Source organism: Protomyctophum bolini, assembly GCF_963924005.1.
Source record: "Protomyctophum bolini genome assembly, chromosome: 19".
NCBI classification, from domain to species: domain Eukaryota; kingdom Metazoa; phylum Chordata; class Actinopteri; order Myctophiformes; family Myctophidae; genus Protomyctophum; species Protomyctophum bolini.
Window position 1 is genome coordinate 25,767,842 of NC_137880.1, and position 24,724 is coordinate 25,792,565.

The 24,724-nt window shown below is 44.2% G+C and overlaps 1 protein-coding gene across 1 annotated transcript in view; it reads left to right on the top strand.

The window, feature by feature from the left end:
• The window catches only part of phip (PHIP subunit of CUL4-Ring ligase complex), a 63,433-nt gene extending 39,059 nt beyond the window's left edge, over nucleotides 1–24,374 (top strand). The window contains exons 27-40 of the mRNA XM_080790892.1: nucleotides 1,427–1,509; nucleotides 2,525–2,636; nucleotides 8,321–8,382; nucleotides 8,604–8,759; nucleotides 10,610–10,730; nucleotides 12,380–12,505; nucleotides 13,970–14,048; nucleotides 14,143–14,205; nucleotides 15,001–15,153; nucleotides 17,177–17,329; nucleotides 18,556–18,815; nucleotides 19,189–19,448; nucleotides 19,950–20,102; nucleotides 20,702–24,374. Coding sequence (XP_080647018.1) covers nucleotides 1,427–1,509; nucleotides 2,525–2,636; nucleotides 8,321–8,382; nucleotides 8,604–8,759; nucleotides 10,610–10,730; nucleotides 12,380–12,505; nucleotides 13,970–14,048; nucleotides 14,143–14,205; nucleotides 15,001–15,153; nucleotides 17,177–17,329; nucleotides 18,556–18,815; nucleotides 19,189–19,448; nucleotides 19,950–20,102; nucleotides 20,702–21,486 — 2,566 coding nt within the window. The 3' untranslated portion in view covers nucleotides 21,487–24,374. The remainder of the gene's footprint in view (nucleotides 1–1,426; nucleotides 1,510–2,524; nucleotides 2,637–8,320; nucleotides 8,383–8,603; nucleotides 8,760–10,609; nucleotides 10,731–12,379; nucleotides 12,506–13,969; nucleotides 14,049–14,142; nucleotides 14,206–15,000; nucleotides 15,154–17,176; nucleotides 17,330–18,555; nucleotides 18,816–19,188; nucleotides 19,449–19,949; nucleotides 20,103–20,701) is intronic.
• The last annotated feature ends 350 nt before the right edge of the window (nucleotides 24,375–24,724 follow it).

The window sequence follows — 24,724 nt, forward strand, 5'->3', positions numbered from 1 at the left end:
CAAATTCAAAAATGCCAAAAGCAGCAGATCTACAAGCTCAAAACGCGTCACTTCGTGCCACATTTCGAGTTTGTGCCTCTGGTACTTTTGAAATCTTTGTGGTATGATCAAGTAGTGCATTAATTTACGAAGAATAACAAAAAAACATTTAGAATATGGAGATAAGGGGTTGCTGCCCGACAGCAACGATATGGAGTAGTATGTACATATCGGATATTGTCACTTCCACGTCTGTTGCCCTGCCATTGCATGTGTTCTAAAAGTGCTTGTTGAGTTGTATATGTCTATGTTTAGAGGTAGTGTAGTTGCTGTCCTAAACTCTGGGACAGACCTAGTAGAGCTGCCTCAGAGTTTAGGAGAGAGCTAAAGCAGACCCAGTAAAATCCTCTGTTTAAGCCTGGCCTTCTAGTCTAGAGCTAAAGCAGACCCAGTAAAATCCTCTGTTTAAGAGGGTGTAAAACTGTACCCATAAAGATGGACCTGTGATGGACCGTGACGGTCCCTTTTTACACAGAATTATTAAATGATCAATTTATGATTTTGCTGTGTGGTTGAGTCAGGGCTTAAAGTTCTCAGTCCTGGGTACTGATTTCAGTCCTGAGGATTTCATAGGGGTCATTTAATGAGATCACTGTAATTTAATGAGATCATTTTCAGTCTTGGGATTTTTTGGGGCTTTAAGCCCTGGGTTGAGTTGAGGCCATGTGCTCTGTGGCTAGATGTGCATTTGTGCGTCACACTCACACTACTGGATTCGCTATGAGCATTTTCAAAATTTTGTATTAAATAATCTGACATTTATATATATCTTGTACACAAAACATCCTCTGTCATCTCCATTGCTCCCCCTGGTGTACAAATTAAATAGGGCACATTCTTGGGATGAAACAAACCACAATAAACAAATATTAATATATTACAAATATGTTTATTTGTGCACAATGTTGATGACAATTAATTTCATTCCATGACGCAGTGGTTCTCAAAGTAGGGACCGGAGATCCCAGAGATCCTTGAGTGGGTTCCTAGGGGGTCCACACTCCCCAGCTAATTTAGTTAATAAAGTATCAAAATTGGTTTGACCACTTTAATGCTGATCTACAAACGTGTCGTATGGCAATGCCATCGGATATTTTCAAAAATATCTTGAAATAAAATATTAGAAAGAATATCTTTGAAACATTTTAACAACACAAATCTTGTATAGGTTCACGGCCAAATAATTATTAATTTGGGGGTCCTTGACATGAAGAACCAACCACTGCTAATAACCATGATTGTGTTGAACGTTGGTTATGAGTTGAAATGACTTCTGTACTAATTCCACATCACCACCATCTTTACCCGCCTTGTTTGTTACTGGGTTCGGTCGATATGCTCTCACTGTTCTGTCATAGCCTTGGACTAATTTGCATATTTGCCATAGGTACCATGACATGCCTGATGTTATTGACTTCCTGATTCTGCGGCAGCAGTTTGACAATGCCAGAGACAGACAGTGGAGTATAGGTCAGTACCTCTCAATGCATCGCAGCATGACTCGATCATACATGGTGATTTTTTTAATAAATTGATGTATTTTAAACCAGTCATGGTGCACTTACTGGCATCTGACTCTGTGGAAATTCTGAAACTCTGGAAAAAAAGAACACATTTTGCTGGCCACGTACTGCTACAGAGCTAATCATGAGGTTATATCTTCTCTTCTTCTCTGGAATCCTGCCTCAAAGCAGACCAGAGGTAGAAAACTGTCATTCCCTGATGTCATCTAGGGACAAGTGCATCAGTAAGCAGGAACTGGGAATGGCAATGAAGGACCGGGAAGTCTGGCGTGGCATTGTGAAATCCATGATCTCGACCACGGTCAGAAAATGATGAATTATTTTGCGGACCCCCTGGCTATGCGTTGCGGACCCCACTTTGGGAACCACTGGCCTAGAGCACGTGCACAAGTTGGTTGTGAGGGGCCTTCAAATGGCCGGTCTCTCCAAAAAGGGGGCCAGTTAACACACGAGCGGCATAAATGGAGTTCTTCGTCCTATCAAATAGTAACGCCCAGCACGTGAATAACTCTTGATCTAAATCATTCCGTCCAATTCTAAGCAAAGATTATGTTTTCGACGGCCCATCGCGGTCCCGTCGCTAGTCGAGTTAGAATTATTCATACCTCCAGTTGTCGATCGCCTCGGGAGTGTTTTGGCTACTTCAGCTGCATCCGGGATAGCGCCTGGTGCGTTGCTCCATTGCTGTAAATCGCTGGGCGCTCTGATTTTACGGTCCTAAATACCCCCGGGCGTTCGTGGTGTTACTTCTGCAATATCAGCCATTATAGGAAGAGGCGTTGTTTCCTTTATCCATGATTCATGTCTGCTGTGTCTGAAGCATGTCAACTGTATTGTATGTAACATTGTTCTGCCCTATAGCCACGTTTTCGACTGCACTGGCAGAGTTTATGTCCTTTGTAACAAAGTATTCTTGTACTTCTGTTTATGTGGACATAAATATTTTTTTCAAATGTGTGCAGGTGACAGGTTCCGGTCAGTGATTGATGACGCATGGTGGTTTGGAACCATTGAGAGCCAGGAGCCCTTCCAGAACCAATATTCCGACAGTCTGTTCCAGTGCTACAATGTGTGGTGTGTATGGATATGTCTACTCACAGCCCTGGAAAGGGAACTTCCACTGGAATTAACCACATGTTATATGGCTTTACATACAAGGAATTGAGGTGCAATGTTTGACTGTAACAGAGCAACGACCTGCTGTCTACAGTGCACGAAGTAATGTGACAACCAGACATAAAGTTATTATTAGTAAAGTCATATTTTGTATTCAGAGTTCTCGCAGACACATTTCAATGTTTTTCATTGACATGAGATGTTTATAAGATAAGATGTTTAAAATTAGTTTGGTTTAGCAGCAATTTACAATATAGGCATTTAGCAGACGCTCTTAATCCAGAGCGATTTACATTAAGCAAGAACAAAAAAAGCATGGGAATACATCACATAAAAACATTTATCATGAAACATGCGTAAGCTAAGAAAGTAACGGTGGAATATCTATATAATGAAACTATACATATAAACTGCAGCACAAGTGAGACTTCAAGGCAGCAACACATCACTCTTCCATGGGCTATAGACTGTAAGGCTTTGAAGCAATATAGCAATGGGCATAACGCGCAACGGATAAGGGATCTCTTAAAGGGCATATAGTGATTGGTTTAATTATTGTAATGCCCAAACCACACCTATGCATAATGTAACGGTTAACAGTCAGTCAGCCTAGCATTCGACCTGAGCAGTCGCATTCCCAGGAGCTCTCTCCAACCAAGAACCGGTAGCTATGTTTTCAACTTGTTCCGCCTTTTACCTATTCTTCATCCTATGGATTACGGACGCATGCTTTAATTCAACATGGAGTTTACACCAAGAAGAGATGGAACGATACGGAAACGAAGCAGAGGAGTTTGAGTTTCACAGCGACTATTTCCTCCTAAATGGTTTGGAATGCAAACACATTTCTTTTGGGTCGGCGGCGATTCATGGCCTGTTAACAGCGAACCCGAATCGCAAGTACAAGCCCCCGACTGGCAAAATGGATCGCAGAACTGTGATTATTTTATGCCTGTTGCTATCGGGAGACATTCATTTCAATCCTGGACCGGTTACACGATCACAAGCGGTCTCACAAGCGAGACTGCTCCTACAGCAAGAGGTACTTCCTCAAGCCACAGCCGTTTCCATCGCAACGCGCCACGGCTTCCAGAGCGCCGCCTCCATGGACTTGACCACGGACGCAACTCCAAGATCAGCCTGGGAACGCCCTCCAGCCTCTCCCCCACAGCATACAACCAACGCCAGCGGACCCCCTTATTTCACCGCGGGCGTTATGTTTGCTGAAACCAACCCGGCTGTGATCGAAACCGAGGAACACCCCCCCCTCCCCCACACCCCCAGTCAATCCAGGACTACTGAGGACAATGGCATTGACATGTGCAGGACATGTCCTGACATGTGCAGGACATGTCCTGACATGCACAGTCAATCCAGGACTACTGAGGACAATGGCATTGACATTCCACCGCCCCTCCCCACTCACACCTCAGCCACGGAAATTCCACCGCCCATCCACATTCACACCTCAGACTATTTCAACACCAACGAAATTAACACAATCGTCGAAACCAACGGCCTTCATCTGTTTCATTTGAATGTGAATAGCCTCAGTCGCAAACTGGCAGAGATCAGACATCTATTTCAAAACGGTAAGGCAAACATCCTGTGTTTTTCTGAAACTAAGCTTGACGAGTCCACTAAGGACCCAGAGATAGAAATAGAAAACTATACTGTCATTAGGAACGACAGAAACAGGCATGGTGGTGGCGTGTGCATGTATATTCACAAAGACACTGAATATGTTACTCGTACTGAATTACAGCATGATGAAATTGAAACTGTGTGGGTTGAATTAATTTTCAAAAATGCTAAATCAGTACTAGTTGGCACCGTCTATAGACCGCCTGATCAGCACGGGTTCTATGATATTCTTGAGGGGTGCTTAGCTGGGGAGGAATCTGTAGAGAAAATCCTGATTGGCGACTGGAATACGGACATGCATCGTAAGGAAGTGCCTGTGTTTAAATCGTTTAGTCGGCTCTGTGATCTGCATGGTTTCAGCCAGCTAATTACCCAACCCACAAGAGTGTGTGATTCTACTCAAACTGTCATTGATCTCATTCTGACCTCGGACAAATCCAGAATCTCCAAGAAAGGGGTTATTGTATGTGGGCTCAGTGATCATTTTATGATTTTCTGTACCCGCAAAATACAGAAACTAAAATTTGACTGTCACAAAACAGTCATATCTAGGGACCTCAAAACCTACTCTAGTGAGGCCTTTAACCTAGAACTGGAGAGACTGGATTGGTCCGATGTGCTCAGGAGCTCACTAGTCGAAGAAGCATGGCTTGGCTTTAAAACCAAATTTACAACAGTACTAAACAACATGGCTCCTCTGAGAACCATCAGGGTCAAAACCCGCTCGGAGCCATGGATGAATTCGGACATACTGACTGCAATGAAAGCCAGAGACAACAAATGCTCTGAACTTCTTAAATGCAAGTCCAAGCTAGCTAAGCGCTTCGACAGTGATCTCCAAACCAAACTGTGCATCCTTAAAACCCAATGTAACAAGCTAAGAAACGGTGTAATTGCCATGACCAAATCAGCCAAAAGTAACTTTATCAATGATAAAGCCGAGGAAATCAAAAACAATCCTCGGGAGCTCTGGAAGCTACTAAACAACCAACTAGGCTGTGGTCAGAAACTTAAAACCAGGTTTACTAACATAAACATCAAATCAAATAACACCCTCATCACTGACAAGGTTGATGTAGCCAATCACTTGAACATCTTCTTTACAAACATTGCAACAATGCTGGTTAACAAACTGCCCTCCCACTCTGGGCGTTTTGGTGTAGAGCACATCAAAGGCTTCTACAAAAACCTAGGTGTTTGTAAAGATGATTTTAAAATGACAATGGTAACAACTGAGGAGGTACTTAAGAAACTGAGTGCCCTCCAACCCCACAAGGCCACTGGCCATGACAATATTCCCTCCAAATTTCTCAGAGACTCAGCCATTTCCATAGCTCCAGTCATCACCCACATAGTTAACCTCTCCATCAAACAAGGACAGGTCCCCAGAGATTTTAAACTGGCCAAAGTAACCCCCCTGTACAAAAAAGGGAGCAAATTAGAACCCGGCAACTACCGCCCTATTTCTATTCTAAGCTCCATCTCGAAAGTGATGGAAAAAATAGTCTATGAACAGGTTGAAAAGTATCTTGCCACTAATAAATTGTTGTACGAGTTCCAATCTGGTTTCAGAACATCCCACTCCACTGACACATGCCTTCTCTATTTGAGCGACCACATCAAACACGAGGTGGATGCTGGAAAATACTGCGGCATGGTCATGCTGGACCTCCAAAAGGCTTTTGACACCGTGAACCACTCCATACTGGTTAACAAGCTTAAAGCTATTGGTTTTGATAGCACATCAGTGAGCTGGATGCAATCCTACCTGGAGGGGAGAGAACAGATGGTGGAAGTGAACGGAACACTGTCCCCCCCCCTCCCAGTGAGCTGTGGCGTCCCACAAGGAAGCATACTAGGGCCTTTACTGTTCCTAATATATGTAAACGACATGACTTCAGCTTGTGACTGCAACTTGTTCCTGTTCGCAGACGACTCAGCACTGCTGGTCTCGGACAGGAACAAACTGCAGGTTGAAAAGACCCTCAGCTCTGAACTCGGTAGAATCTGCACCTGGCTCGCTGATAACAAACTATCCTTACACCTGGGAAAAACTGAATCCATTCTCTTCGGATCAAATAATAATCTCAAAAAGGCAGATGGCTTCTTGGTTAGAGTTGGTGATGATATTATCACACGGAAGGATCAAATTACCTACCTAGGTTCCATCCTGGAGGCCAATCTTTCCGGTGATAAGATGGCCACCAACGTAATCAAAAAAGTCAATCAAAGAACAAGATTCCTCTACAGGATCTCCTCACTGGTCGACAAAAACACCTTGAAGACCTTAACAGGAGCCCTTGTACAAGGTTTCTTTGACTATGCATCCACCTCCTGGTACCACAGCACCTCAAAGGCCCTTAAAACAAGGCTCCAGACCTCCCAAAACAAACTGGTCAGGCTCCTACTTGGCCTCACCCCCCGAACCCACCTCACCCCTGCCCACTTTGACAGGCTGGGATGGCTTAGGGTCGACGACAGAGTACAGCATCTTGCAATGGGTCTGGTCCACAAGATTAGATACACCACCAAGATACCAATGTACCTGTCTAAATACTTCCTTAATGTAAACGAAGTCCACACCCACAACACCAGAGGGAGTGCAACAAACCATGTACAACCCAGATTCGGCACAAACAAGGGACTAAATTCTTTTCGCTCCTATGCGACCAAAATGTGGAACGCCCTACCAACAGTCATTAAGACATGTGAATCCCTTGGCTCCTTCAAAACTGCTCTCAAAGGGCACCTACGGATGGCTGCAATTCGAAACTGGCCTCTGTAAAAGCTGAATTTGTATCTGGATTGTACTATGTTTTTGTATGGACGTGGTGTTGGGTGCCTGCACATATGCACACATGGCATCAACGCATGGTGTTGTGTGCAGGCGCCCTACACTCTGTCTTTGTACTATGGATTGTACTATGTTTTTGTATGGACGTGGTGTTGGGTGCCTGCACATACGCACACATGGCATCAACGCATGGTGTTGTGTGCAGGCGCCCTACACTCTGTCTTTCGTTTTCTTTTCTTTTATCCCCCTGTTCCCCTCACTGTATATACTTTTTTTCCCTTTTCGCTTCCTATATGATGAATTCCTGTTCTGTTCTTTAACTACATAGAAGTGTCTATTTGTTTGTCTCTAAATGTTTTGATGAATTGAACAATGTGGACCCTGTTGTAAACAAGTGTAAGGCTTAATTGGGTCGTCCACTCACAGTTAACAGTCTTTGTATTGAGTTTGTGCTTGAAATGTACTGTAATTCTGCAAACTGTTAATAAAGATTTCAATCAATCAATCAAAACAGAGGTGTTTTAGGGATTTAGACAGGTAACCAAAATACCAACTTTAGTGGGGGAATACCCCTTCCCCACTACTAAATCCCCAAATAGTGTATTTAGAATGCTCGAACGAAAATGGAGCCCAAGATGTTTTCTATAAGATTGTAAAATGAGATAGATAATAATAATGACACACTTTGGTCATACTTTGAAAATATGGTTGGTTGCTTGGTTGCTTTGTCGGCCAGCATCAGCGTTTAGCATTTTGGCTGGTTGAAGACCAGGCGTGCTGCAGCATTCTGGATCAATTTGAGAGGCTTAAGTGCAGATGCCGGTAGGCCAGTAAGGAGAGAGTTGCAATAGTCAGGTTTTTTTTATATGACTGATGTCTGAATAAGGGGCTGGGCTGACTCCGTCCTGGGTGAGGAAGGGTCTGATCCTTCGAATGTTATATATACAGTATATCTATCTGTTATATAGACATTTTATTAATGCAAGAACAAATGGCTTCTATTTCACCATGCTAAACATTCAGGAAGATTGGACTATTGGAATCGTCACAGTCGGCTCTGAGACACCGGTCGAGTAGACAGAAGTGGCATAACACAAATTATATGACGATAAGGTTGTAAAGTCGGAGCTATATGAAACCCCCCATAAACGTATGGATCAAGTTTACAAATTTGATTTTGTTGTCGATGTGTCCTTTGTCCTAGCTGGGATAACGGAGACACAGAGAAGATGAGTCCGTGGGACATGGAGCCCATTCCTAATGAGGGTGAGTCCCTCTCTAGTGACATGCAAACACACACGCTCACACACACACACACACACACACACACACACACACACACACACACACACACACACACACACACACACACACATAAATGGGACCTGAACATATACACACACATTACACAATTCTTTCACTTCTATCACCCCCCCCCCCCCTCTCTTTCTTCCTCCCCCTTACTCTGGTTCATTCCCTGTCTGCAGCATCGTTCCCAGATGAGTTGGGTCTAAGTGTCCCGTTGACAGAAGAGGAGCAGAGGGAGCTGCTCTACGTCCCGATGGAAGGAGAGTGGGGCTCCTGTGCGCGCTCGGAGGAGTGCGAACGCATTATCAAAGCCATCGACCAGCTCTGCACGCTCGGTATGGTGTCTTCTTGCCTTAAATACAATGTTCCGTTGGCTATATTCATTCCAGAACTCATAAACCTAAGCTGAACTTTCACCGCTTATGTGACCAAACTTAGCCCAAGAGAACCGAGGCCCTGCAAAATGCCCTCATTTTACGCAAAGTTAGTATTTGTTGAGGACTAATTTTGTTCCTGGAAGCTTTAGTGCATGTACGTAGTATGCACGCACGCATGCACGCACGCAGTCGCACACACACACACACACACACACACACACACACACACACACACACACACACACACACACACACACACGTATTATGAGATCATCAGCCACGTCATCTAAGCTAGGATGGGAAGTGGCCTGTGAAGACGATTTCTCATAAAGCTGTTAAAGCCCTTCTCGTCCATGCTGATGTCACCATGATGTCATCTGCCTGGGTCATCCACATGAGCCTGCATTCTACGTCTGTTAACAGCATCACCACATCATTCCATATGCATACAGACTCCCTCAAATAATAGTAGTAATAATAATAAGAATATTAATATAAACGTTATTTGTATACACTACAGTAGTACATTTCAGTATTGTAAAGACAATTGAAGGCCTAAGTTAAAAAAGGATATGTTTCAAAGTGTCAGATAATATTTCAACAGAGCCTGTCTCTTAACCTCATTATGTAAGGTTCCATAATTTGGAAGCATAATTGAAGAAAGCTGCATCTCGAATGTTCTCTTATGCATATCTAAGCCTGCAATAGAGGATCAAGGGCTTGTGAAGGAACATAAAACAACAGGGAGCCTGTGATGTAGACTGATCTTAACCCGTTGAGAGCTTTATAAACCAGTGGAATGACTAGAATGGACTCTGGAAGACAGTTGGTCTGTAGCTGTAGACTGGAGTGATGTGTTCTCAGTTTTTCTGAATAAGATTTGACCTTTTAATGAACCTTTTAGTTTTTTTGTATTTTTAAATACAGTAGCAAAAATACGGATAATAGCAGGCTAATAATCGATTATAGTCAATTATGAGAAATCTATTCGAATGTGTGTACATGAATTCATTGAAGTATAATACCGGTATTAATGTTCTACGTTTTCAGTTAGTCTTGAATTCCATAGCCTTAGATTGAGCACTGTTGTTGATGTGAATGTTGAAGTCGTATTTGGTGATAATGAGAGTCAGCTCAGATAATTCTGGGAGAGATAGTGATACCAGTATGTGCTGGCCAGTATGTACTGTACAGAGGCCTGTATGTCATAATGATAAGTAGGCTTCAGGTTTAAGGGCACTAGGGCAAGATTTTCAAAGGATGAGAACTTACCCAGGTCGACCTTTGTACTGCTACGTAAACCTTTCTGTGTAGATAGTGGCATGTCCACCTCGTCTTTGTTCCTGTTTCACTGACTGATGCCTGAATAAGGCGAACATGCCTCAATATGTGTCACAATGCTATCCAACCAGGTTGTAGTTAAGTGTTTAGTTAAGTGTTTCAAGTACAGCGATCTTCTGTAACATGTGAGAAATGTGAGAAATATGGAATATGTTTTGACAACATTTTGACAATGCAACAAAAATATTTCACATATTAAGTTGGGGTCCTTGACAATGTTTGAGAACCAGTGACCTAAAGGTCATGGGTTATTGCGTTTGCAATAATGTCTTGTCAGGCTTCAAAGCTGCAGCTATATATGAATGTGGTCTTATATTACCGTCTTCATTTAAAGGTTTGAATTGATTACAACCTCTATATTTATGCCTAAAGTGAACCCTGTCTCGTCCCGCTGAGTTTTCCCAATTACTAACCTTTCCTTTCCTGTTCTATTTCCAATCCCCACCCTCTCACCACCCTCTCCTCAGATGTGGCGGCTCCATTTGCCTTCCCAGTCGACCTCCAAGCCTACCCCACCTACTGCACCGTAGTGGCCTACGTCACTGACCTCAGCACCATGCGCCAAAGGCTAGAGAACCGATTCTACAGGTACGCCATGCCTGCAAGCCTGTCTGTGAGTGGCTGGGTAATGAAAATGAAGCCAAGTCTCTGTCAGGTGGAAAACTGTTACTTTTCAGGATTCAAATAAGAAAATAGCAAAAGTAACAGATCCACAAGCTCAAAACGTGGTGCTTTGTGCCGTGTTTCGGGCTTGTGGATCTGCTTCTTTTGTGTGACGCTGTAGTCGGATCAAGTAGTGAATCAGTGCCATCGCCAGGCGTACACGCAGTACGTAGGGCAACACACCGAGGGGGGGGGGGGCAACAAAAAGCACCAAGCCGATCCTCATAATAATAATTGTCTCCGCGGCTCTGCCGCTTTATAACGAGCCCCCCATCGCCCGTGAGTGCTTGCGTCCTCGAGTTTCATGCATGCCCATGTGGATCTGCAGTGCTCAGAGCTGAAAGGAGATTGCTGCCCGACAACAGCAAAATGTAACATTGCTGTCGGGCAGAAACCTTGTATGTCTTTGCAAATTTATGCCCTACTTCATCGTACAGGTGGGACACACAAAAGTAGCAGAAAATGCCGATGTACAAGCTCACAAGGCGCCCCATCGCGATGCGTTGTAAGCTCGAAGATGCTTGCTATTTCTTTTTTTAAATGTTGAAAGTGAAAGCGGTAAAGTCTGCGGGTTTATACATATTTAACCAATGAAAAGTATAAACAGGAGCTTCTGACTAAATAAATAACTACATTGAATCCATTGGAGCACAGGTATTTTTTAAAATTTCCTGAAAAGTAACAGTTTGGGTTTCTGCCAGGCTGCCACAATTTCTTTTTTTTTTTTTTACAGCTTCATTAACAATGCAATATATATCGTTGTCGGGTAGAAACCTCCTATCTCCATATTTTAACTTTTTGTGTTTTTTTTGTAAATTAAAACCCTAGCTTGTTTTGTTTCCACCCAACAGATGATATATGTACAATACATATATACCGGTAGGCTCCACCATTATCAAAATGATACAAAATGCAATGAAGCTATAAACAGATTAATTTCCATTGCGGTCCTTGAGGATGTACAGTAGGTGTAAACAATGATGAATGAATGATTGATTGCGTGTGAGTGATAAAGTGCAAGTGAGTGCACAGGGTTTCACATCGAAAGGCTAGAGGGTAAACTGTACACTGACATTAGTGTGTTGTGCAGGGAAGCTGGAAGTACCCTCACTAAAAACGCTCCACACGTCCCAAACTCTTCTCCCTTCTGGCTCCAAAGCTGTGGAATGCACTTCCCAATGCAGTCAGAACTGCAGCATCACTCCCAATCTTCCACCTTTTCAGACTCCATCATGGCCCATAGCACTTACACTACACCCTTAGATAGCATTTCTGTAGACTTAGATAGCATTTGATACAGACTTATAGCATGTTATGTAGACAGCACTATAATTGCATTGTATGTAGTCGTCATAGCACGTCATAGTACATACTGTATGCATAGCATAGTATAGTATATATGTATAGTTTCATTATATAGATATTCCACTGTTACGTTCTTAGCTTGCTTACGCATGTTTCATGATAATGCTTTTTATGTGATGTATTCCCATTCTTTTTTGTTCTTGCTTAATGTAAATCGCTCTGGATTAAGAGCGTCTGCTAAATGCCTAAATTGTAAATTGTGTGTCCAGACGTGTGTCGTCTCTGATGTGGGAGGTTCGCTACATCGAAAACAACGCCCAGACGTTCAACGAGTCGGGGGCGTTCATCGTCACCACCGCCAAGTTTGTCTCCGACCTCATGCTGCAATTCATTAAGTAAGTCTCCTACTGTATGATTAATTAAGCAATAATACACCAGAGGGAGCGCTATACCATGAGGTATTGGCACTGCTGTGCCACAGACTGTGGCTCACACCAGGGCCAATATCTCACAGTGTGGCACACCTTCAGTGTAGTGTTTATAGCACAGACAATTTTCAAATACTACTTGGATGTCAAGACATTGATGACACAAGTTTATTATGAAAGTTTATCCCATGACAAACGTAGTTCCTTCATTCCTTCCCTATTCTAGCGCATCCAGGTGCAGGTTTGTAAGTGGAATTAACTTGATTTGGCTCATTTGGGCTATTTAGCTACAGGGTGTTAATTGGTAATTAATTATCATCAAAAATGTAATGTATGTTATTTTCACCCAGTAGCAAAATGATGCTTTTATGTTATTGGCAACAGGAGATAAAAGCGCTCATTAGAATGACTCAGCCAATCAAAATGCAAGTTTGAAACTAACTGTGGTACAATGCGTGGGAAATGAATGTGATTGAATGCTTGCCTCTTGTTAAGCATGTAAATTTAATAGGGCTGGTTCAGTCAAAATGTTCAAATATTCAGAAATGTTGCTATTTGGACATCATTTAAATAATGGGGTGGTTCAGGGTTCATGTGCAATTGTGCATGTGGAGCTGATGAGTTCAACCGCTTACAATAATTATGTTGCCATGTTGATCTGCCCCTGGCTGCTTGTGGGTGTTTAGGCTACTGTTGTGTTGGAGTGAAGTGGTTAATTGGTGGTTATTTGGCCATAGCAACCTTTTGTTTCACCTCTTTGAACAAAACTGCTTCATAAGAACAATTATATAGCTAATGATAGACTGATGATACTTGATAGCCTGATTCGCTGAACAACATACTACAATTGTCTTTATGTAGACATAGCACTATATAGTTTATATGCATAGTTTGATTATATAGATATATTCCACTGTTATGTTCGTATGATTCATGATAACTAGTCTTTATGTATATGTATCGCCATGTTTTTATTTTGTTCTTGCTTAATGTAAATCGCTCTGGATTAACCCATTTTTGGTGGGGACCCCTTTTAGCATTATGTTATGCTTTAGCTATTGAAAAATAGCAGATCTACAAGCTCATAGCGCGCCACCGAGTGGCACGCCACGAGCTTGTAGGTCTGCTATTTTTGAAAAATCAAGAAACATAGCTTTTTCAGAAACAACCATTTTTAGAATCTGATCTCAGACCTAAATGGATTAAGAGCGTCTGCTAAATGCCTAAATTGTAAATTGCAATGCAACCGGCTTTGACTGATTTAACACAGACAAGATGCCAGTACAGCTATTGTTTGGACCATGTGACATGCAGTGTCTGTCAACCTCTGCTCCTAATGGTAGACAAACGTCTCCTCTATTAATGTCAAATGATCTTACTCATACATTCTCTTTCCTTCTCTTTTCATCTCATCCTATATCTCCTTCCCAGGGACCAAAGTCTGACAGACATCATTCCTCTGTATAAAACTATGAAGAAGGCTACTTTCTCTGATGATTCTGATGATACGGTTAGTGCGCGCATGCCGAAACCTTTTTATCTGCAGTTTGTTCCTGTCTTGTTTTGCAACTTTTATCTTACAGTGTTTTCCGATGTCCATGCAGGATGAGGAGGAGGAGGAGGATGAAGATACTAACACTCCTGGAACATCCACAAGAAACCAAAAGGTAACGTGTCAAACCACTGACATCGCGTTAACTCGTGTGTGGACTATACTATTCATTGAGAGAACAGTAGTTCATGCAGGACATGGGAGTCATACAGACATGCACACCTCAGCTGTAATCAGCTGTCAGTCCGCTGAATGTTTTCAATCAGCCATGCCTTTCTACACTCTAATCACGCTCATTCCCACAACAAGGCAGTTTGTAAATATGGCTCCCTCCTACACTGGATCTCTGCTGTTAAATTGATGCCACACGCTGCTGATGCTGCTTCTGGCAAGGATTGCCTCCACCACCACAGCATCACCTTCTAGTCTCGCATGGCTCAAACGTGTTACATTTATGTTAAACTGAAATTCATGTGCTCATGGCTCTAAAGTGAACTGGAATTCAATATTTGCGTGGCTCTAAATTTAAACTGAAATTCAATGTTGCATGGCCCTAAAGTTACAAACTACAAATTGCAATTTGACCGATTACATTTCTTGCTATAGGCGTGCTCTAAAATTGAGGGGCATCTTATGAGCGGAGCCATCAACAGAGTCGTATAACTGTAGTGCAATTGTTGCAATAAATGGTTAAATCTCTTTATAACGTGAGTGGCCTTGACTGAATTGTTAAAAAGATAGATGTGTCATGTATTGTCCTTTTGACGACCCCTCTCATTTATTTACAAGCTCCTGTCATGTTGTCCTTTTGACGACCCCTCTCATGTATTTACAAGCTCATGTTTTTCATTTAATACCTTTATTGTGTATGTATTGATTGATAGACTGATCTTTTTATTTTTTTCCGTAGGGGCGGCGACCCATGAAGCGCCAGGTGCGTACGCGCCCTCCGTCCTACGACCCCCAGGCCTGGAGGGGGCGCTGTAAAGAGCTGCTGGACCTCATCTTCCAATGTGAAGACTCTGAGCCTTTCAGAGAACCTGTTGATCTGCAAGAGTACCCGGTACCTTTAACACACCTTTCTGTTCTACGCATGCTGTTTGTTACCCGGTACCTTTAACACACCTTTCTGTTCTACGCATGCTGTTTGTTACCTGGTACCTTTAACACACCTTTCTGTTCTACGCATGCTGTTTGTTACCCGGTACCTTTAACACACCTTTCTGTTCTACGCATGCTGTTTGTTACCTGGTACCTTTAACACACCTTTCTGTTCTACGCATGCTGTTCGTTACCCGGTACCTTTAACACACCTTTCTGTTCTACGCATGCTGTTCGTTACCCGGTACCTTTAACACACCTTTCTGTTCTACGCATGCTGTTCGTTACCCGGTACCTTTAACACACCTTTCTGTTCTACGCATGCTGTTTGTTACCCGGTACCTTTAACACACCTTTCTGTTCTACGCATGCTGTTTGTTACCCGGTACCTTTAACACACCTTTCTGTTCTACGCATGCTGTTCGTTACCCGGTACCTTTAACACACCTTTCTGTTCTACGCATGCTGTTTGTTACCCGGTACCTTTAACACACCTTTCTGTTCTACGCATGCTGTTCGTTACCCGGTACCTTTAACACACCTTTCTGTTCTACGCATGCTGTTTGTTACCCGGTACCTTTAACACACCTTTCTGTTCTACGCATGCTGTTTGTTACCCGGTACCTTTAACACACCTTTCTGTTCTACGCATGCTGTTTGTTACCCGGTACCTTTAACACACCTTTCTGTTCTACGCATGCTGTTTGTTACCTGGTACCTTTAACACACCTTTCTGTTCTACGCATGCTGTTTGTTACCTGGTACCTTTAACACACCTTTCTGTTCTACGCATGCTGTTTGTTACCCGGTACCTTTAACACACCTTTCTGTTCTACGCATGCTGTTTGTTACCCGGTACCTTTAACACACCTTTCTGTTCTACGCATGCTGTTTGTTACCCGGTACCTTTAACACACCTTTCTGTTCTACGCATGCTGTTTGTTACCCGGTACCTTTAACACACCTTTCTGTTCTACGCATGCTGTTTGTTACCCGGTACCTTTAACACACCTTTATGTTCTACGCATGCTGTTTGTTACCCGGTACCTTTAACACACCTTTCTGTTCTACGCATGCTGTTCCTTAATACGATTCATCACCCTTTAATACACTGTTTCCCAAACGTATATCGTACATATATGTTCCTATATCTATATATTTTTTAAATTATTATAAAAAGGTTTAAAAGAAATGTAAAAATGCAAAAAAAATAAAATACATAACTTTCTCCACTCATTACATATCCTACTGTACATTTTCAAAAAGTAGAGAATTTAGCAGATTGTCTTTTTTCACCAGTTCTGAAATAGAAGTGATTATAATGTATACTATTTTTTGCTCTGTTTCAGAGACTGAATATTTCCCTTTTGGGTCTCGAGTAGAAACGTTTGGGAATCTCTGCTTTAAAGCATTGTTGATATCTCTCTTCTGACTGCCCTGTCTCTATCTCTCTCCCTCTTTCTTTCTCTCTTTAGTTCTCTACCGCTTTCTCCCTCCCTCCCTTTATATTCTTATAACAGTCTAACAGTTAGACTGATAATTCAGAAGAGAAAGAGGGCGGTCTAACTCATTCTCCTGCCCTCTCTCTTCTGAATTCTCTGCCTCTTTTTAATTATCTATCTTATTCTATCTCCCGTTTCCCTCTAATTCTCTCTCTCCCTCCCTCTTTCTCTCTCCCTCTCTTTCTCTCTTTAATTCTCCCATCTCATTCTCCCTCTTTAATCTCTATCATTCTCTCTTTCTGTCTGTTATCTGACTATCTCATTATGTCTCTCTCTCTCTCTCTCTCTCTCTCTCTGTATCTCTTAGATTCTCAATTTTCACATTTATCTCAGCCTTATACGTGTCCCCATACGTTCCTCTGCTTGTCTCAGGATTAACTAACCCATACAGTACGTTCCTCTGCTGTCTCAGGACTACCCCATACGTTCCTCTGTTGTCTCAGGACTACCTACCCTAACCCATACGTTCCTCTGCTGTCTCAGGACTACCTGCAGATCGTCGAGTCTCCCATGGACTTTAGCACCGTTCTGAGCACGCTTGCTGCGGGCAAGTACCAGTCTCCCATTGAGCTCTGCAAAGACGTACGGCTCGTTTTCAGCAATTCCAAAGCTTACACTCCCAGCAAGAAGTCGCGGGTAAGACCAACTGACGCTCGCACACGCCTCGCACACATTCACAGATAATCATGTTAACCAATTTACAAGAAAGCACTCGGCTCATGCCATGTGGACTTTCAAGTAGTGTATACATTTCAACGTGCACCAATGACTTCCACCATGTAGGTGAATTACCCTGCCCAGTGCTCATTGATAAGCTTGAGCATTTGTCATTGCCTGAGCTCATCCAACCAAGGGCAGATATGTACAGTATATCAGGCCCTCGGTTGGATAATTTGAAGGCAATGATGAAGGGCAGGTGATAATATGTTTATCACATAACCGTCTTATTTACTCTCAAAGACAATGAGAAAATGGCATTTGATCAACACTTTAAATATAGATTGATATTACTGTCAACGAAATAGTATAGTACCACTGGGATTTCCAGAGAGTCCCCGACTGTTTTGATTGATTCTTGACAGTGTGGGAGAGAGAGTCAGCTCAGGTGTGTTGCTGGCATGCCTCACTTTTATTGGTATGCTGTGAAATGTCGAAGGTCGCTGTTTCCAGAGCCATTGAGTTGCATTCATGCAGCCCTGGAGTGTGACGAGCTGGAGTTTGATATACATTGTTTTCAACAAGGACAAGGGCGGTTGCAAATATCAGCAATTTTAGGCATGTGTGCAACATCAACATGACAACTGTTTTAAAGTATTGTACAGTGACAACTAAAGTCTCTGTAATGTTTATGTTGTACTATTACTAAAAAATGATCTAAAATAAATGGATTTAAGATCATTAAAGCTGGGCTGTTGCCTGAGTCCAGTGCATTTCCCAACTCCCGGTCCAGGACGCCATTGGACTGGCCCCATGAAGTGAACAGAGTTGTCACAACTCTCATCTATACGGCTCTGGCTGTTTCATGCTTCGTGTTTTGATTCCTTTGAGCCTGGATGAATTCTACCAAATCAGTTGCTAACTTAAGGCCCGTACCGGGAATTGAACCCGGGACTCGCTGTCAGGCATCAGAGCCTAATAGTGAGAATAGCGTTATTCTAACAAAGTATCCACATCAGCCATGGTTGGTGGTTGAGTTTGTCACTCACAAGTGCAAGTTTAAAGTGCTTTCAGTAATTGTATCACTCCCCTCAACCAGGGCAAATAGAAGTTGGATATGTAATAAGTATTGTCGACATTGTATATTTGATATGATCATAGTGACAGTATAGTAACACACACTGTGCTGTCATGTCCCGGCCCAGATCTACAGCATGAGTCTGCGCCTCTCTGCTCTGTTCGAGGAGCACGTCGGCTCCATCCTGGCCGACTACAAGGCCATCCACGGCCTGACAGACAGACGGACGCGGCAGGGGAAGGACAAACAGACGCCACGGCACACGACGGACAGACAGACACGGCACACTATGAAGAGGAGGAGGCGGAGGAGCGAGTCCCCCGCCAGCAGCACTATGAAGAGGAGGAGGCAGAGGAGCGAGTCCCCCGCCAGCAGCACTGCCTCCAGGTACCGTCCAACCACATAGACAGGGGATCTTTAACGTTGTTAGCTGAGAAAGTAGCCGATCTACAATCTCACGTTGAATGACTATTTTTGGCTAAAGTTCTCCTCAGAATAGGGATGCTACTCATGCTAGGGTTCAGATGGTTCATGTAAAACAAAATAAAAAATAAATGATTCTACCACACTGTAGTAACTCTGAGGACCTCCTAGGGGTCTCGGACCCCCTGTTGAAGACCCCTGACATAGACATAGTTCTCTTTTCTACTTATGTCGTTTTATACTAGGAATAAATGAGCAATAGTCATGATGACGTGTGTAAGTAATCATACCATTATAGCGTTCTAACTATGCCCTCATGCCAACCCTTCCCCCCCAGCCCAGAGAGGAAGAGACGGGTCTCGTCCCGGGGTGGTGGTGGTGGTAGGAGGGAACCATCACCTCCCCCGGCCCCCTCGCGGACTGCCTCTCTCAGGCACAGCCAGGCCCCCAAGACCCCCCCACAGCTCCTCAACGGGAAGGCTGACACACAGGCCGCAGGGCGCACGCGCAGCTCCGCGCGCCATTCCGTCAACTCGCCCCCCTCCGCCTCCACATCCACCCCATCGTCATCACACAACAACGCACACAGCGCGACAGGTGAGAGCAGTGACATTATGAAATGATGCCAAGTGACGCTATTATCTATGTTGTAGTAAAACTGCGACATCCAGTGGCTGAATGTTGTCTAGTGCAGTGGTTCTCAAGCTTTTATGGATCGGGGCTCACTTATTGGTAATCTCAAAAGCATACACAGCCCACCCATCTGACCACCATGTTAAGTGGTCAGACGGGTGCATTTTCAGAGCACGTTTATGTTGATGATCAATCAGTTGATTGTGTTCTGGCTTGGATCAATGGAACTGATCCAAGGATCCAATGGAGTACAGTACTTCTATTTATCAGAAATTCCATGTATATCAATGTTATATTATAATTAAAATCTTAGTGTTTTGTCAATTATTCAGAGGCCCACTTATATAACCAATATCCTCACAGCCCACCAGTGGGTCCGTCCCACAGTTTGAGAACCACTATCCACAGGTCAAGGTGTCCCTTTACTGTAGCTGGTTAACTGTAAATAACCCTCCTTCTCAACAGATCCTCCTGCGCGCTCCTTACGCGGTCACAACAACCCCGTGGCGGCTTCCACTCCGCTGTCCAGCGAGCGGTCAGTGCTGTCCCCGGCCCCGGAGAGCAGCCCCGGAGGTAGCACCCGTCGGAAACTCAGAACCCCCGTGCGCCACACGGCTGGTAAGACATGGACCGCTCACTCTGCTCTGCTGCCCTCTGGCAGCAGGGTTTCTTTCCCCAGGCCATCAGACTTAGGAACTCTAAATAGTCACAGTCGAACTACAGCTCAACTGATTGTGCTCTGGCTATGTGAAATCCCCTTATCCTTTACGCTGCCTGCTGAGGACTCCTTTGCTGTGACGTATTTTATTTGGTATGGTCATTATTATCAACTGATTATGATTTTATTAGTTTACAATAACAAATAAACTAAATTCCATTCAACTGTGCACACTGCATTTTCTATTTATTGAATGACAATACAAGCTATCTATGATGCTAAAACAAAGAGCCAGAGACTTATTTACACTTTTATACCCACACACGCGCTGTACAACAAAAACGGCATGCGTCTACAACAAAAACGTGTGGACGTGCTCGTTTTCAGCGCAGAATGAGATTGGCAAAGTATAAAAGTATAAATTTAGCCAGAGCACTTTACAAAGGCTTACATTGAACTGACCTGAGGGAAGAATCATATCTTATATCGTGTGAATGCATTGAACTTGACTTGGACGAACACACGTGACTGACATAGCCACTCATATATGTCTCCACAGGCTCCCCTGCCAGATTGTCGCCTCACAGCGTGCCTCAGCTGAACGGCCACACCGGTCACATGACCCTGGGCGTGGGCAGGAGGGGGCGGAGACCCCGAGTGGACGCACCGCCACCGCCGCCCAGCCCTCCGGAGGTCACGACCCCGGTGAGCCCTCCGCGACCCCGGGGCCGACCTCCGGGCAAGAAGCGAGGCAGGAAGAGCAAGCAGGAGCAGGAGGAGACGAGGAAGAGGGGTAACGACCACGACGAGGAACTCGACCAATCCACGGGCGAAGACGAGGGCAGAGCCTCCTCCTCCGCCTCGCAGGAAGCGGTGGTCTCTCCGCCGAGGCGGCGCGGCCGGCCGCGGCTGCACAGACCCGAGGAGACTCCTCCTCCTCCACCGCCGCCCGCCACCCAATCGCCCGACCCCTCCACGGCCAGGAGGCGGAGCACCAGGCGGGCCGCCGAGGAGAGCGTGTTGTCGCCTCCCGCTCAGACGACACCTCCTCGCCACCGCCCCCACAGGAGGACGTCTCCTCAGGAGGGGGACGAGGACGAGGGTGACGAGGACGAGGGGGACGGGGAGGAGGGGGACGGGGAGGAGGGTGGGGAGGACGGGTCGGGGGGCTCGATGCGCACGCGGAACCGGGGCCGGCGGTCGGCCTGGTACATGGAGGAGGACTCCGAGGAGGAGCAGAGGCAGCTGCTGTTCGAGGACTCGTCAATCACCTTCGGCACCTCCTCCAAGGGGCGTGTCCGCAAGCTCACCGACAAGGCCAAAGCCAACCTGATTGGCTGGTAACAGAGAAACTTAAGACACATGTTAAGGTGCATTTGGTCTTCGGTGCCGCCCGGCTATGGTCAGAATGGGCCGGAACGGAACAGATCAGAACAGAACAGATGCAGAGAGACAGATATATTCGTCTGTTCGGTTCATGGGATAGAGGAGTGTGGGACTGGGTTGAGGTCACTTTTGGTGGTTTGGTTTCTGTGTGTATGTGTGTGTTTACGTGTGTGTGTGTTTACGTGTGTGTGTGTGTGTGTGTGTGTGTGTGTGTGTGTGCAAGTTGTGAGATTGTAGACGTCACCGGCACGCAACCAACTATAAACCAGGCTTACGTGGGTGGAGTGCCACCGGTCTGGCTGCTGCTGTAAAACCCGCAGTGACATAAAAAGGTTTCACAACTATAGACTTAGTGCCGTGACCCCTGACCCCCCTGACCCCAGCCACCACGCCGCCGCTACACATCGCTTCACTCTGCGTCCTCCTACGCTATTGGTCCATGTTGGACCCCTCCCGCGTAGGCACTCGGGGCCTTCTCTGTGGTCAGCCTGGTCATCGACGAACATGACGACGAACTGGGAAAACAGACGCGAGTTGGAGTCTGATGAACGCTCCATCTTTTGAGAGCCTTTCCTACATTCTGGACACTTGTGAATTGGAACTGTTCGAGACCTATAAGACTGCTGGTCTGGTGGTCTGTTCCCTGACACGTCTTTCTGTGTTCACACCTTTCTTTCTTCTTGTTTTTATACACGCCATCTCTGCTTTTGTAAGATTTGTAAGCGGCTTTTGGTCTTGTCTTTCTTCTTCTTCTTCTTCTCCTTCTCCTTCTCCTTCTCCTTCTCCTTCTCCTTCTTCTTCTCCTTCTTCTTCGTGGAAGTCTTACAAGTTGGCCAAGCCTCTGTGCTGATAATATGAGTGTGGTTTGTTTGTTGCTGAAATACCAAATGGTGTACCTACCTTGCTGGGTACTGTCAGATCTGGAGATTTTGTGTACTGTGTGTGTGTGTGTGTGTGTGTGGGGGGGTGTCAGACGATGTTCAGCATGTCATTCAGAGAGAGAGAGAGAGAGAGAGAGAGAGAAACGTTTTCTCCTCTCCAAACTGTTTTTACTGTGATGAGAAGAATGCATGGGTGAAAGGGTGATTTGTACGTACATCTGAATAGACTGTGTTTTAATGGGTCCTGATCATTAGCAATACCTTGTGCCTTTGTCTTTTAATGAGTGTATGTGTGCGTGACTGTGTCTGTGTGTGTGTGTGTGTGTGTGTGTGTGTGTGTGTGTGTGTGTGTGTGTGTGCGTGCGCGACACTGCGTGCGTGCGTGCGTGCATCCACCACAAGTGCAGGCCTGTATGCGAAGTCAGTGTTTTGCGACGGTGCGTGTGCAGAGTGTGTGCATTTGACTGGTGTTTATCTGTTGGCATGTTTGTGTGTTTTAACACAACTGGGTGTGCGTCGTTCATTTCTCAGCGTGCAAACAGTGGCATACAGTTCTGTTCATTGTGAAACCTGTCAAAGACATGTATTTATAACGGATCAAGAAAAAAAGAGAGAAGATTTTACTGTTGTTGTAAACGTACCATTATTCATGTCAGTATAATCTCCAACTATAACCAATCTATCCTGAGTTTAAACCTAAGGTACAGCGAAGCAGAGCTCCGTGTGGGCAAGCTTTGAGGCATCAATGCAATTGTAGTATATTTTAACATATTTTCTTTTAATGTTCATGAAAATGTCTGCAGTCATGACACACACACACACACACACACACACACACACAGTTTGTTTGTGCATGTGATGTTCTATAGCACTTTCTCATGCCTGAACCGGAGCAACAAGGAACGAGTCAGATAAAACTGGAGCTTACTGGATTTTGGACTGAAGTTGTTGTTTGGCGGACTGGAGAGGGAGACAGGTCTTATATTCATGTCTCTGATTGTGTGCCTTTGTCTACTCTGACACATTTATTTTGTTGTCATTCGAATGCTCGTTGTCTACTTTGGGCTTCACAGACTTCCTGTTTCCACTTGTCGGTGAGAGAGACGGGCGATATATTGTCTGATGGAGACACACGTATCACTCTTAACACTGACACACACTCCATGCACGCACACACACATGTCTTAATGGACCAAGTGTATAAAGATGGCATCCTCCTGACAATTTGCTTTTACATTTGTGCTATTCATTTCATTTCATCACGGTTCATTTCAGACAAATGCGCACAGTTGCTTTGCTTTGCAAGTCTAGGAACCCTGGGAGTTGGGATGGCTATTGGACGACAGAATGATGGTGCTATCTCTGTACTCACGTCGTCTATTCGGCTAACTCTCCGCCCTTGTCAAGTAACTCTTTCCTGTCACATATTATTCGACATTTATCTCAAACTGTTGTATCGTCGTTTTTGTTCTTGTTATGGGGTTTTTGTTAATGCCAAATTCTGTCCTTGGGCACTGAAGTTTAGAACGTGGCTTTTTTTAATGTGTTGTGGATCTGTTCTAAATAAGATGTACTGTCCTCACAGCGATTGGTTTGTCAATAGGGGTGCAACAGTTAATAGATTATAGAAAATAATTGTTAATTGATAATAAAATGAAATCATTGATTAATAATCTATCCATATTTTGACGACATTGTAGGCGAAAGGTTAAGTTTGAAAAACGGTCAAAACTATTCTAAAATACTGAGCCGATATGTCGCAAAACTCACTTAAATATGCTTTTTGATTATTCGATTTTGAATAATCTAAAAAGTAAGTAATAATTGCTTAGCAAATAGCTAGTTGCAGCCCTAGTGTGACAACTCTCACTTTAACAATATCCACTTGTTTCATTGGCTCGCTGTCTCTGTCGTGCACAGACAATGTTAGGTCAGTGAGGTGAATTATATTGTGCTGGAACAGTCTTTTGTTCGATCTCATGTGTTCCTTTGATGATACTACGTGCTGTCGTGTTATGAAATGCTGGTCTTTTGCGGTATCGCTGTTTTTAACCAATGTTTTTCTTCTTTTCTTTTTACTTAACGATGAGGCTGTTTTCTTTTATGCACGACATACAGTAGTATTCTCCAGAACACAAATCATAAACTGGTCAAAGTCTTCTACACAGATTTGCCTCATTTTCGGATCCCCGGGAACAAATAATGTGAGCAGCACCATGCTAACAAAACGTACAGTATGCTGGTGTATGCATGGATGTATATGGTGTATTACACAAATATCTCATTGAAGTCTCTCATAAGTAGGATACAAGCTC